Source organism: Bison bison, unplaced genomic scaffold, assembly GCF_000754665.1.
Source record: "Bison bison bison isolate TAMUID 2011002044 unplaced genomic scaffold, Bison_UMD1.0 scf7180017864492, whole genome shotgun sequence".
Taxonomy (NCBI): Eukaryota; Metazoa; Chordata; class Mammalia; order Artiodactyla; family Bovidae; genus Bison; species Bison bison.
This window is the reverse complement of record NW_011495051.1, coordinates 3,596,716-3,611,080: the sequence shown is the minus strand read 5'-3', so window position 1 is coordinate 3,611,080 and position 14,365 is coordinate 3,596,716. Positions and strand designations below refer to the sequence as shown.

The 14,365-nt window shown below is 56.4% G+C and overlaps 1 protein-coding gene and 1 non-coding gene across 2 annotated transcripts in view; one reads left to right on the top strand and one right to left on the bottom strand.

The window, feature by feature from the left end:
* Window positions 1-458: 458 nt before the first annotated feature.
* DPP9 (dipeptidyl-peptidase 9) overlaps window positions 459-14,365 on the top strand; it is a 36,380-nt gene continuing 22,473 nt past the window's right edge. The window contains 6 exon segments of the mRNA XM_010828163.1: window positions 459-695; window positions 3,391-3,478; window positions 7,217-7,470; window positions 12,759-12,871; window positions 13,930-14,103; window positions 14,185-14,353. Coding sequence (XP_010826465.1) covers window positions 3,423-3,478; window positions 7,217-7,470; window positions 12,759-12,871; window positions 13,930-14,103; window positions 14,185-14,353 — 766 coding nt within the window. The 5' untranslated portion in view covers window positions 459-695; window positions 3,391-3,422.
* On the bottom strand, window positions 1,550-1,622 carry TRNAG-CCC. Its single transcript has one exon. It is a non-coding gene; the product is annotated as a tRNA-Gly (tRNA).

Below are 14,365 nucleotides of genomic sequence, written 5' to 3'. Positions count from 1 at the left end.
GGGCTACCGGGCTCTGACCCCTTTCCCGGGGTGGCCGCACTCAATAATGCCTTCTCTTCCCCGTCGGCTCTGGAGGTCCCCACCTTGTCCTCTCTTTATACAGACACATGCTACCTATATGAGAGCAGAGGCCACCGCCCCGCCCTGCGTCCGGCCCCCACCCCTTCACCCCACATCCCCACTGGGTCCAGCCCGCTTCCCTCAGCCTCCTTCCCAGCCCTGTCCAGCCATCCACCCTCTTCCAACAGAGTCTTGACACTTCCCCATCTGTGCGGCAGAAGTGGCTCCTGTTCCTTTGAGCGCATCCCTGCCCCGGACTGTGAGGAAGTCACTTGCCTGAGCGGCAAGCATAAACCTTTACAGGAGCTGGGACTAAAAGCCCAGGAAGGGTGCAGTGTGATCACCAGTCCCTGTAGTCTCTTGCTGGATCCTGGTCGAATTGGCACCTGGTGGCAGGACTTTCCTGCGGGGTGCGGTCCAGGGCGCGTACACAGCGCTGCGGGGCTGTGAGGCATCATTAAGATCTACTGGGTACAGTGAATCAGGCCCAACCACTGGGGACTCGCCAGTGGCAGGAGCGTGAGGGGGTTAGTCAGTCCATCTTTTAAGTCGCCGCGTTAATGACACATTTACTCTCTCAAGGTCTGTGAACCACATCTGCAGCTGAAATGGAGGCTCTCTGGACCCTTTAGAAGGTCAGTGGGGTGGGGCGGCTGGAGTGCTGGGTATGAGTGAGTGGGGTTTATTTGTCTGTTCCAGGATATAGAATCTGGGAGGAAGTGGTTTTCTACAGCCCTGGGGGACAGTTAGCCTGGCCCCAGGCTAGTGGCTTCAGCTTTGCTCTGGTTGGAGACTTTTCTTTCTATTCAGGAAGAGAAAAAAAAGTGTTTGGTGGATGTGTGGCTACACATGCAGACAGACACACCACGCCCACCCTCCACCCCCAACTCCCCATCTGATAGGGTGCCTGGCACTGGGTTCTGGAATGATGTGGATTCTTGCTCTGAAAGGGGCTTGAGTCCAGTTCTCCTCTTGGAGATTTTAAGTAACTTGTTACTTTGTTATTAAGTACTTGTTATTTAAGTAACTATTGATTTTAAATAACTTGTTCAGATGACAGTATTAACTGCCCTGTGGTTTCTATGTGTGTGATTTTAACCCCTGTAATCTCATTCAATCCTCACAGTAGCATTAGGCATTGGCCCTGCCAACAAACAGGGCATTGATCCTGTTTTACAACTGGGGAAATTGAGGCACAGGGGTGTTAGGCGACTCCTTCAAGGTCGCAGTGGTGGAATCAGGATTTGACCCCACACCTCTCTGACACCAGAGCCCACGAGTGGTGGAATCAGGATTTGACCCCACACCTCTCTGACACAGAGCCCACAGTTTTCATCCCTGGTCTGCGGTGAAATCGGTGCTGCTTTCTAGTGACATTTTGCTTCACTTCCAGGTGATTCTCTATCCTGGGACCAGGCGCTGCTTTCTTTTTCTCTTTCAAATATTTACTTGGTTGAGCCAGATCTTCATTGTGCCATGCAGGATCTAGTTCCCTGACCAGGGATCGAACCCTGGGTCCCTGTGTTGGGAGCACAGAGTCTTAGCCACTAGACCACCAGGGAAGTTCCACTGCTTTATTTTTCTTTAACCATCGGGGCGCCTGTCTTGTCAAGAAGGTGGTGGAGTGCCCCCCACACCAATGGTCCCTTTGACTTTAGACAGCATTCAAGTGAGGACAAGGACCTGTTCATTCAAGCTGAGATGTCTGTTGAGTGCATCCTGTCTGTCAGGACCACAGTGGGAAAGAGACAAGTGAAGGTCTGCCTCCATGGAGCTGACATCCTCTTGGGAGTGGTCATCTACCCAGAGAGGGGTTCTCAGCCTCAGCTCTAGTGGCATTAGGGGCCAGATTATTCTTTGTGTTGGGAGGGGGTTTATCCTGCTTATTGTGGGGGCTTAGCAGCATCCTTGGTCTCCACCTACCAGATGCCAGCCACCTGCCTCCCAGTCCTGACAACCAAAACTGTCCTCTGGGGACACTGGGCCTCGCTGAGACCCGTCTGTGTACCAGGATCACCTGACCTGCAGAGGCCCTGGGAGGCTGCACACATCTAAGCACACAAACAGAGAAGGGGTGACTCACAGGCCCTGGGGGCCACCCTGGTATACCACCTAAACCACAGGTGATTTACTTTCATGTCTAGTGTGAGGCTAAGAATCTTACTCAGTTTTTGCCCCCCAGACAGTAAACACAGAGTTTTTTCCCCTTGGCACTTAGGACACTGAGACCAGATCATTCTTGGAGAGAGTGGGGGTAGGCTGTCATGGACACCGTAGGGTGATAAGTAGCATCCCAGACCTCACTGACTAGGTGTCAGTAACCGCCCCCCCCCCCGACCATCAGAACAACCAAAAATGTCAATAGGCATCACCAAAGATGCCCTGGGCAAGGGTGGAGGGCAAAAATTACTCCCACTGAGAACTACTGTCTTAGAATGAGTGCCTGCAGAAATGCTCAGGCATTGAGATGGGGCTGACAGGGTAGCACTTTGGACCGAGTACCAGGAACGACCTCTGAAGAGCTGATACTGGGACCCGAAGGACAAGAGGGAGCAGGTCTTACAAAAAGCAGGGCAGGGGTGTTCTAGGCAGAGGGGCTGGGGTGTGCAAAATCCCGGAAGTGGGCTTGCCTGAATGTTTAGGGAGGTTGAGGCCATTGTCGCTGGAGATGGTGGTCAAGATCTGGGAGGAGTGGGGTCGGAACAGCCATCGGGGAGCAACCACAGTGGCGAATGTGGGTTTATTTGATTCCCCAAAAGTGCAGTGGGTGGTATGTCCCTAGTCATGTGAAACTTGCGTCTTCTCAGGATTCTCAACTGGGGAGAACTGCCCGCTTCCTGGCAAATACCTGGATAGGCCTTCAGATTTCTAATGTTAGCCCCATGAGAAGGACTTCCCTGGTGGTGCAGTGATAAAGAATCCCCCTGTATATGCAGGAGATACAAAGACACAGGTTCGATCCCTGGGTCGGGAAGATCCCCTGGAGAAGAAAAATAGCTGCCCACTCCAGTATTCTTACCTGGAGAATCCCATAGACAGAGGAGCCTGGCAGGCTACAGTCCATTGGGTGGCAAAGAGTCAGATACGACTGAGCATGAGAAGGCCCTTGGTGCTGAGTGTTCTTTGCAGACCAGAGGGCTGCCTTTGGGTTTTTTGGGGTTTTTTTTGGTCACCCCACATGGCATGTAGGATCTTAGTTCCCTGACCTGGGATCAAACTTGAGCGCACTGTATAGCCAGGAAAGTCCCGGGAGGGCTGTGTTTGAAGGGGAGCGAGACCTCGCCCCTCCACACTGCCAGAGCTGTAGCCCTGCGGTCTCCCCCCTCTCAGGCTCACCCACCCTGAGGTCAGCCAAGTGGTTAATGCGGAAGGTTAAGAAGCTGCGGCTGGACAACGTGAACACAGGACATTGGAGAAGGTAAGGGGCGCCTGGGGATCCCTGGTCAGTGGGGATATTGCAGAGGTTCCCGAATTTCTAATGGAATCTTAGGTCTGGAGGGTCTAAGACAAACCTTGGTGGTCCCCAGGTTTCTGGTTTTCCCCAAAGTGTGCTTCTGGCTCTTCTGTGAGGGCGGCAGCATGGGCTAGCAGGGTTACTCAGCCTTGGCATTTAAAAAATATATTTTTATTTATTTATCTGGCTGTGCCAGGTCTTAGTTGTGGCCTTCAACCTCTTAGTTGTGGCATGAGGGATATAGTTCCTGACCAGGGATCGACCCGGGCCCCCTGCACTGGGAATGTGGAAGTTCCAGCCTTGGTATTTTCGCCACTGGGCTAGGTCCTTCAGTGCCTGCCCTGGCATTGCAGGAGTGGAGCATCCACCCCCCCCGCCAAGTCATGACAACCCCAAGTGTCCCCAGACATCACCCAGTGTCCCCTGGGGAGGAGACTGAGAACCACTGGCCAGATGGTCAGGATGTGGGCTTGGGGCTCCTGCCCTTTTTTGTGGGGAAGGTTGGCTGGGCCACTTGACTTCAGAGCCTGCTTTCCAGTCACCTTTAGGGAGAACTCACTTCCCAAGGTTTCAGTGAGGATCAAATACAGTTATCCTCACAAGGCCCAGTCACTCATCCGTTCTACATGTGGGGCCTGGCACAAGAGAAAGTGACCATGAAAATTTCTCAGCTGAGCCAATCTCTGTCAGTATCAGTTTTCTGATCCGCAGGCTCATCTGCTTTCAGTGAGTGCAAGGATCGGGGCAGAGGACGGCAGGCAGGGAACAGAAGATGGTTCTGGAAGACAGGGCTGGCATTAAGTGCATGATTTGTTACCCAGAAGCGGCCCTGAGTCGGTGTGGTGCCTGTGCATTCAGGCTCCGGTCCACAGTGGGGCTGGGGTCTCCTCTCCCCTGTGCACCAGGTCTGGGGCGGGCATGGGCTGGGCTGCACAAGGACTCAAAGAAGCTGAAGGCCTGGGCGGTGCTAGGGGTGGCCCTCATAGAGTGGAGGATGGCTTGCTGTTTCCGGGGAGCCCCCAAAAGGAGGGGTGCTATGAGGTCCCTGAGGCCACTCCCAGGCATTTCTGGAGCGTGGTGGCACTGGGCCCCACCTCCCTTCGTCTGGCACCTCCTGCCTTCTTGCCTTCCACCTGCTTCCCTCATCACCTGGGACTCTGGCTGATACTCCAGGGGCAGGTGGTTCCAGCTTGAGAAGCGCTGGCTCAGTCAAATCTCAGAAGCCAAGCGGGCCTTGACAGCGTCCCTGCTGGCAGGGCCCGACCTGGGTGCTGGTGGTGGTGTGGGCTGTGGGCAGTCCTATCGATTGGCAAAAAAAAAAGGCGTAGGTGGGTCTGGCCTAGGTGGCTTGGAATCCGCTTTCATTTCCCCAGCTGTGTAAACTCTTGACTGAAGAAGCCGAGCCCCAGCTGACGCTGAATGAGGCAGGGCCGGCACAGGCTTGCTTCCTGAGGGCTGCATTCTGTTCACCTGTTCCCCTCTCCGAGCCTCTCTTTCTACCCCTGGGGAGGAGAGAGGCGAGCCGAGGGCCAAGGCCCAGCAGCAAGTGTTGGCCTGCCTGCGAGCTTGGGCTGCCGAGCCACGTCTAGAAGGTTCCTAGAAGGTCCTCCCGATGTTTCATTTCGTTTCTCATCTCCTGGATCGTGTTTTTGCTTCCTGGGCTCTCTGCACTGATCGGAGGCAAGATCATTTTTATTTTCCTTTGCTGTGGATATAAGCCATGAGATTCCATGAGGGTTTTTGCCAGGTTTGCTTTCTGCCTCTGGGGTCCCCCATGGGAGCACCCGAGGCCAGTTTGTTTTTCTGCCATGATTGCACCTGGAATTGTGATGGCAGCGTGGGGCTGGGGGCGAGGCGGGGGGTTTGGCGGTTAGGGGACTTGTCCTGCCTTGGTTTTCTGAGCTTGTTGCCAACAGTGCTGGGGCTGCGTGGGCTCTGTAGCGCCCAGCTGGTCCTGGCCCGGCCCCTTCCCAGCCCCGCCCACGGCCCCTGCTGCCGTGAAGGTGAACCGCAGCTCTGTAGCAGGCCAGGACAGGCCATGGGCGCCCCTTGGCAAGGGTGCTATCCTGCCAGGGTTTGCTTTATTTGACCTGAGGCCCCCAAAAGGCTCTGATGGCCTGTGGTCCATGTCTTCAAAGCCAGAGTGGGGGCAGCTGGTGTCTGGGGAGCAGTTTGTTGCCCCTCCCCCAGCTCAGCTGGGTCAGAAAGGACCAAGCAGGGCCCAGTTGGAAAGAGGAGTGAAGATCAGCCTGCAGTGGGTGCTCAGCAGCCATGGGTGCCTGCCATATCTCTTTCTTCTGTCGCCTCTCACAGCGGGCAAGGGATCTCGTACTAGCAAGGAGCAAAGCCTTCTGGAAGTCTTAAGGCCCCCACGTGAAGGTGGAACCCTAGCTCTGTCCACAACTTCTTGAAAGCCAGTTCCTCCTACAAGGGAACATGTACATGTGCCCACAGAGGCGCTAATCCCAGAGGATGAGGTATCCCGGAGTCTAAGCAAGACCTCTGGCTATTTGGTGCCCTCACAAGAAATCCAGGCTGGCCTGCCCATGTTGGCTGGCCTCACCAGACGACCCTGGCTCTTCTAGAACCAGGTCACCGAGGCTGTGTTTAGATTTCCATAAAATAAATATTTGCCTGGCCAGTCTAGTTCAGTCAAGAAGCCGCTAGTGCAGGGGGTGGGGAGGGATTACACAGCAGCAACCTTCCCTGGAGTGGGTGGAGAGAGTGGAGTGGCCTCTGGGGAAGGGGGTGCCTGTCCATCCTCTCACCTGAGGCTCTCTGATGACCAGCAGATGTCTGCCTGGCTCTCTGAGCCCCTCTGGTGAGACAGGACAGCTTCCCCTGCTGGCTGGCGAGCTGACAGCATGGGCCACGAGATCTGCCCATCTGCATCTTAGGCTCAGTTCTTGGGGAGTGAGAGAGTGTCTCCCAGTAGAGATTGTCACTCTGTGTCTCTCCAAAGAATGCCTCCTGTGCGCCAGGGGCCGTGTGAGGTTCCAGGGACACTGCCATGGCCAGGACAGACAACGTGGGGGCGGGGAGGGCAGGTGGGAACAGGCAGGGGATCCGTGAACAGTCACCATGACAAAACACTCTGAGGGTGGAGCAGCCAGGGGGCAAGTGAAAGATGGATGGACAATTTTGGTCCAGATGGCCATCCACAGCCCTGACAGACACGCTGAGATCTGATTAGAAGCTAGTCCAGTGTGGAGTGGGGCAGAGGTGTTCCAGGAAGAAGGCTAGCACAGACAAAGGCTGTGGGCTGGGAAGGAGCCTGGCTTGTTTGCAAAGCTGAGAGAAGGCCTAGATTGATGAAGGGGGTGAGGTTTGAAGGCCTGGCAGAGGTCAGAGGACAAAAGCCAGCAAAGGCCATGTGAGTGCTTGGTCTTATCCCAGGTGTGTGTGGGAAACTAAGGAAGGGTTTTAAGTCGCAAGGTCAGATTTGCAACACATGTGAGGTTGAGCTGGGAGACAGTGGCAGTGTTTCAGCCAGGAGGTGCTGGTGGTGGGGGTCTGTGGGTTCATGGCTGGAAAGAAGTGGAAGAATTTGAGGTGTCCTCAGGGGCGGGGCAGGGTGCCCAAGGTTGGGCCTGGCCAGGGGAGTCGGGGGTAGGGGGCAGCTTTTGGGCGGAACTTGGGTGCCACCCTGCTTCTCATCGTCTTCCCGCCTGTCCTTGTCTCCCTGCCCCACTCTCCTCGTAGCTTCTCGCTGAATTCCCAGGGGGCGGAGAGGATGGCCACCGGGGCGCTGACGTCTGAGCGGGGCGACGCGGCGGAGACCGAAGACCCGGCCTCCCGCTTCCAGGTGCAGAAGCACTCGTGGGAGGGGCTCCGCAGCATCATCCACGGTAGCCGCAAGAACTCGGGTCTCGTGGGCAACTAGGCGCCACACGACTTCCCGTTCGGGCAGAAGACTGACGAGTCAGGCCCCCACTCCCACCGCCTCTACTACCTGGGTAAGGCCCCAGGCTCCCCGCCCCTGCCACATTGCTGGGCCAGCCGTTACGCCGTCCTCTGGTCCCCAGAGGTCAGCCAGTCCAGTGAGTCAGAAGGTCCAGACAGAGGTCTGGGCCTGGGGCAAGCTGTTCCGCAAATGGTGTGGTCCCACCCACAGGTGACAACTGTGAGCAGTGATAGCCTGGGGCAAGGGTCCCCCAGGGCCTCAGCTGTGTGGAGGCCAGCACAGAGGGCAGTCCTGCCCCAGCCATGGAGCAGCAGCTCCAGGTTTGGGCCTGGTAGGTGTGCCCACACCCCTGAGATTGTTTCCAGGGCCTGTCAGCTAGGCCCGCCCCCTGAGTCACTTCCCAGCGGCTTGGGTTGGGCCGGGGTGGCTGGTGAGCAATGTGACTCCCCACAGTGGGAGTGGAAGGTCACTCCCGTGGAGCCTTGCCGGCTCATGGCATGTTGAGAAGGACCCGGAGGCTCACAGAGAGGTGGCAGGATTGCATCACCGTGGGCGGATGGTTGGGGGTTTGCTCTCCCAGCCCTGGATCCCCGGATAAGCATATCAGTTGCTGCTCACTTCCGCCTCCTGGGGTGTGCCTCGATGCAGGGCTTCCTGCGTCATCGGCAGTTAGGTCTGCGCTTGTGTTCCCCGCTGGCCTTTGGGGCATGGTGTGGCCTTATGCACACCTGTGGCCTGGACAGCCGGACCCTGGGCTGGCTCCTAGGAGGTGGATGACAGATAACCTATTGAGCAAATGAGTATTGCCTGAGGGTCTTCCAGGCCAAGAAAGAATGGCACCAGTCCTGTTCCTTTGGACACAGCCTGACCTGTGATTGTTGATCCAAGGCAGGTTTTTAACCCCAGCTCTGGATCTTCGGGGCCAGGTCACTCTCCACATACCCTCAGCCTGATCCCAGTCAGCCCTTGGTCAGTATTGGAATGAGTGATGGTGCGAACGTACAATTGAAGGTCATCCCCCACCCCATGCTGCCCCCACATCAAGACCCTGACCAGTGCTGCCCTCATGCCAAGGCCTGTGACAGTGACCGTGGGGGCTGCCGGATGCTCTCCCTCCCTGCAGAGGCCCACGTGGAGACCAGATGGCACTTTGGCAGGCGGAGTCAGAGAGAATGGTCTAGAAGGGCAGGTGAGCGGCGGCTGGCTGTTTTTAGAAATCCAGTTGTGCTGGTGTGCCGCCACACCCGTGGGTGTACAGACCATCTCGGGCGGCTTTCGAGCGTAACTGGGACAGAGGTTATGTGGGCTGCACAGCCAAAAATACTTACTGTCTCTGGCCCCTATGGAAAAAAGTTTGCCAGGAGAGATTAGGGCAGGCTTCAGGTTTCATTTACCCTGGGGAGAGGAAAAAGAGAGAACTGAATGCGGCCCAGACTCTGTGACCGTGGCAAGCTACAGCCTCTCTTTTTCTTTTTCCTGTGGTTCCGTGGTCCCCAGTCCCTCCCCTATCCTGCATGCAGTCTCACTTGGGTCCCTAGCTTGCTCAAGTTCAAGTTGCCCTCCCAGGTCAAGATACTTGTTTGAGTGTCCCAGGACAGCTGCTGACACTAGTGACCCCTGACCTGGTGGTTTAAAATGACAGAAGTGTATTTTGTCTCAGTGCTGGAGGCAGAAGTCTGAAATCAGTTTCTCGACCGAGAGCCGGGCGTCTGCAGAGCTGGTCATCTTCCTGAGGCTCAAGGGGTTGGGGGTGTGTTCTTTGTCGCTTCCTGCTCTTGGCAGCCATCGGCGTTCCTCGACTTGTGGCTGCATTGCTGCAGTTTTTGCCTCCCTGGTCACATCACCTTCTCTCCTGTGTGTCTGAAATCTCCTCACCTCCCTCTTACCAGGCTCATTAGGGCCCCCCTGCATAATCCAGCCCAATCTCCCCATCTCGAGATCTTTACCATAATCCCAATGGTAAAAGCCCTCTTGCCAGGCAGGTACCATGCTCACCAGCTCCCGGAGTTAGGATCTGGGCGTCTTTGGGAGCCATCATTAAGCCAACCACAGAGCTGCCGAAAGGGCAGAAACACTCTGAGTTACTCTGAGCCTCATAGTAAAGATGTGGGTGTTAGGGACCTCCTCCAGCCCGCCCCGTGCCTCCCAACACTGAGAAGCCTGAGCTAAATGGAGTCTAGGCATCCGCTTCATATGTTTCTCTCTGCGGCTCCACTCTCACTTACCACCTGCCTTCTGCTGCCACACTCCCAGGATCGCATGCCTGGTTCCGGCCACCAGCAGAAACTGACCACCTTTCTCTGAATATGATTCGCTCCATGTAGGTCAGATGTCCACTCCTCTGGTCGGCCTCAGCCTGTGCACGGGTCTGGGCCTGGGGTTTGCAGAAGGTTCTGAGAGCCCACCCCAGCTCCAGATAAGGGCGGTAGAGCCACTGAGACCCCGAAAGGTGCCCAGAACAGCCCAGAGCCATCCCGCTTCTCTTGGGCTAGATCACCCTTGAGCTGATCCAGTGTGTATCACTCAGCACCCTGGGGTGCCCTTGACCTCACGTCACATCCAGGTTCCTGGATCAGGTCTCCCCCGAGCCCCCGTGTATTTATAGTTCAGTGCTGGGGGAGTCCTGGTAGTAAGACACGTTTATGGATTGAACAGAAAGGACCTCCCAGGTTGATGCCCAGCCTGCTCTGGTGCTCTGAGCATGTGGCCTGTGCCCCTGCTCCTCCGGGACCCCTTCCTCCCTGGCGAGCCCCATCACCACCCTTTGGGAAGTCTCTCTTGGAGTCCAACGCATGTGGGACAGAGCAGAGAAGAGAACATGCCTGCTGCTGTCCCGGGAGACGGGCTCCGGTTCCAGGGCTCCACTGCTCCTTAGTGGGTTGGCTCTTCCCTGCTGCAAATGGGTGTCACGTGTCCAGTGGAGGAAGGCACTGGGCCCCAGATGGCACTGGGAGTCCCTTCAGGCGTAAGGGAGATCTCTCGTGTTCTGTGTCCAGGTCCTGGGCCACCTGACATGCTGGGGGGCTTTGGGATGGGGTGCTGAGATGGTGGAGCTGGTAAGAGAAGTGACAGCAGAAGTCAGGGGCCGTGCTCAGCCATCCCAGACCCTCACTGTGCACACCGATCCCCACCAACACCAGGGCCTGGGCAGCTGCTTCAGGGAATGTGCCAGAGCGCATGTCCCTTTTCATGTCAGTACTTATTAGTCAGTGGGGAGGGGAGGTGTCTCTGGTGTTCTTTGGTAGGGCTGCACCACCAACTTCCTGTCTGGAAGGCTCGGGCTCCCAGAGAGCCTGTGGACCGGGGCTGTTCAGAGCCCATGGTGCTTGGTTGAGAATGGCCACCTGCCCCCTCCCAGCTGTCCACGCTGGCCCCCACACTGGGCCTTGTTTGTTGTTTAATTGAGAAGTAATTCACGTCCCATCAAATCCCTTCTCTTAAAGGCAGATGGCACGGTGGTTTTGGGTACAGTCAGTCACAGGATTGCGCAACCGTCCTCACTGTCTAGTTCCAGAACATTCCATCACCCAAGGCAATCCCCATCCCCGTGAGCGGTCACTCCCCATCCCTGCCCCCAGCCCTGGCAACCACTGACTCGCTTCCTGTCTCTGGACTTGCCTGTTCTGGACATTTTACAAGAAAGGAGTCACCCACCACATGATTCCCGTCCCCATTTGTCTTGTGAACTTCGGAAGGAAGATGTCCCCGTGGGTGGCCTGGGTGGGCGGTATAGAGTCTGTGTCTTGAGCTGAGGGTGAGTCTAGCTGCGGCAGCTTAGAGCAGCGGTTCCCAACCTTTTTGGCACCAGGGACCAGTTTCATGGAAGACAGTTTTTCCGCCGACTGGAGGTGGGATGGTTTCAGGAAGATTCTCATGAGGAGCTTGTAACCTGGGTTCCTCTTTTGTGCAGTTCACAGTAGGATTTGCTCCTGAGAGACTAATGCCGCTCATCTGACACGGGGCAGGGCCCAGGTGGTAACACAAGCAATGGGAGCGACTGTAAACACAGATGAAGCTTTGCTCACTAGTGCTCCCCTCCTGATGTGAGGCCTGGTTCCAGACGGGGTTAGGGACCCCTGGCTTAAAGTCCTTAGGTGTTGAATTGTGAACACTTCTCACTTGTACGTCCAAGTTGGCTTTGCATTTTCACTTCTTTACCAGCTATACTTCATGAGTAAACTGTCATGAGTCGAAAATGCAAGTCGCTTGCTGTATTGAGAAGCTACCTATAAGAGTCACTGTGGTGGGATGGGTATTACTTATGAAGCTCTGTTTAGCTCTAGAGGCACCAAACTTGGGGCCCCAGCCTCCAGTCTTAGAAGTGAGGGTGCATATGAGGCCAGGAGACCAGTACCAAACCCAGTCTTCCTCCTGGAGGAGTTTGGGATTGAAAAGGGGTCAAAGAGAGGCGCCCACTCTCTGTGATCCACTGTCGGTCATGGTGCATTCCTGGCCACAACCTGCTTCCAGGGAGCCCTGCCTCAGTCCCCCAGCGTGGTACCTGGAGAGCAGGGACCCCCAGGCTCCCCGAGAGAACCATCCTGCTCCCACAGCCATCATGCCATTGTCCATCAAGGCAAAGACACTTCAGGTTGGAAGATGTGTTCTTGCCGTATTTGCTGCTGTCTGTGCTGCGCGCTCTATATTTCTTCCCTCATTCACCCACACAGAGTTCTCCCCAGGCAGCCACTCTGCTCTACAGATCAGCAGCTCTCAGTCGGGTGCTCCTGCCCCAGGAGACGATGCTCAGTCGTGTCTGGGGACATCCTGTGGTTGTCACACTGATGGGGCTCTTGAGGGTAGGGCCAGGGAGGCTGCTTCACACCCTCCAGTGCCCAGGATGGCCCCGCAGAAGCTGACCAACCTGGTGTCAGCACTGCAGAGGGGGAGGGGCTGGACTTGAATACACTTCTTCCTGTCATTTTGGAGTTTTGCCCTTCCTCTGATCCGAGACTAATTCCTGGCCTTTGCAAGAGCCCATAGTAGAGCAGGATACATGACCGGAGCCCAACCTGTGGGGAGTTGGGGATCACTAACCCCCCATTTTTTATCCTCTTGGGTGCTTTTTGTTCAGTAACTGAGGCTGACATATTTGGCTCTAACATTTCAGGTGGAAGAGCCTGCTGCTCCTGCTGGCCAGTGTAAATTCTGTCTATGGATTCTCTGGGGAGGGACGTGTGGCCAAGGGGCTGGAGAAGCGGGAGGAGCCAGCCGGGCCCAGTCCCAGGAGCCGTGGGGAGTCTAGGTCCTAGGACTGTCCCACCTGAGGCTCTCTTCCTGCCCTGAGCTAGGCTAGAGTTGGCAAGGGTGCCCACTCTGCTTTTTTCTCTTCCCCACAAGGGATGCCTTATGGCAGCCGAGAGAACTCCCTCCTCTACTCCGAGATCCCCAGGAAGGTCCGCAAGGAGGCGCTGCTGCTTCTGTCGTGGAAGCAGATGCTGGATCACTTCCAGGTGAGCCCCATGGTTGAGTTGGGCCCTCCCTGTGGCTGAGGCGGGCAGGTGCACTTGGCCTCTGAGGGGGTCCCAGCCTTTCCCCTGGGGAGGAGTGCCTGGCCCTGGACACCTGCCCTACGCCCGCCCTCCCCTTCCCCCTGGGCACCCGAACCGCAGCACAGGCTGGTGATGACAGCGCCTGCTGGAAGCACCTCTCCCTTTAAAAGCCTCATCAAAAGCGTGCGAGTAACTTGGGCTTGAGGCCCTTTTATAGACGTTTAACTAATGACCCATGTGGTCCAATTCATCTCGCTTCCAAAGAGGATGTGGCTGGTGAGTGGGGAGAGTGCCTCTTGTACTGGTTTACACTGACTGCTTTTGGATCATAAACATATGACAGTACTCTGGGGAGAGGACCCATGCAGCTCTCTCCTCTCTGCTTGTCGCCTGTCCTGGACAGAAGCCACCAAGCCCACCAGCTCCTATTTGCATGGCTTTCCTTGCAGCAGGGGTGGGGGTGGAGGGGTGCTCATTTTGCTTTGGATTCTGCTCTTTAAAAACACATTTCTGGGATCTCTCTTCTGCAGTCCAGTGGTTAGGACTCCATGCTTCCACTGCAGGGGGCAAAGGGTCAATATCTAGTCGGGGAACTAGATCCTGCAGGCCTTGCAACGCTGCCACAGAAAAAGAAATTTAAAAAATAAAAATGTGTTTCTTCCTTTTAATGTTTCTCTGAATTCCCACGTGATGTTCAGAATTCTCCGTGGGGCAGCTGCATGGTGTCCCCCATAATGCACCCGCTCACCTGCCAGCTGCCCCCCCCCACCCCAGGTCAGGCATCTGGGTGGTCCTGAATCTGCTGGTCCCCTCCCCCGTGCAGAGAGTGGGAATGTGTGGTGGTGGGTGGAATGAGCTCAAATGTTCTTGCAGAAAGGGGCTATGATCGAATATGGAGGGCGGGGTTCTGTAGGGTGGCACTGGTTGGGGGCCCGGCCCCATCTGTCTGGGAGAGAGTCAGTGGGGAAAGGGGGCCGGGGCCTCAGCTGCTGACGCCGATGTCCCCCTTGTGTCCCCAGGCCACACCACACCACGGGGTCTACTCCCGGGAGGAGGAACTGCTGCGGGAGCGGAAACGCCTGGGCGTCTTTGGCATCACCTCCTACGACTTCCACAGCGAGAGCGGCCTCTTCCTTTTCCAGGCCAGCAACAGCCTCTTCCACTGCCGGGACGGCGGCAAGAATGGCTTCATGGTGAGCTGCGCTTGCTGGTGGGGAGGGCAGGGGAATGGCTGGGGCATCCCACCCTGCTGAGCCAGGCCCCTCTCTCTGCAGGTGTCCCCCATGAAGCCCCTGGAGATCAAGACCCAGTGTTCAGGGCCACGGATGGACCCTAAGATCTGTCCCGCCGACCCTGCCTTCTTCTCCTTCATCAACAACAGTGACTTGTGGGTGGCCAACATTGAGACGGGCGAGGAGCGGAGGCTGACCTTCTGCCACAAGGGTGAGGCTGGGC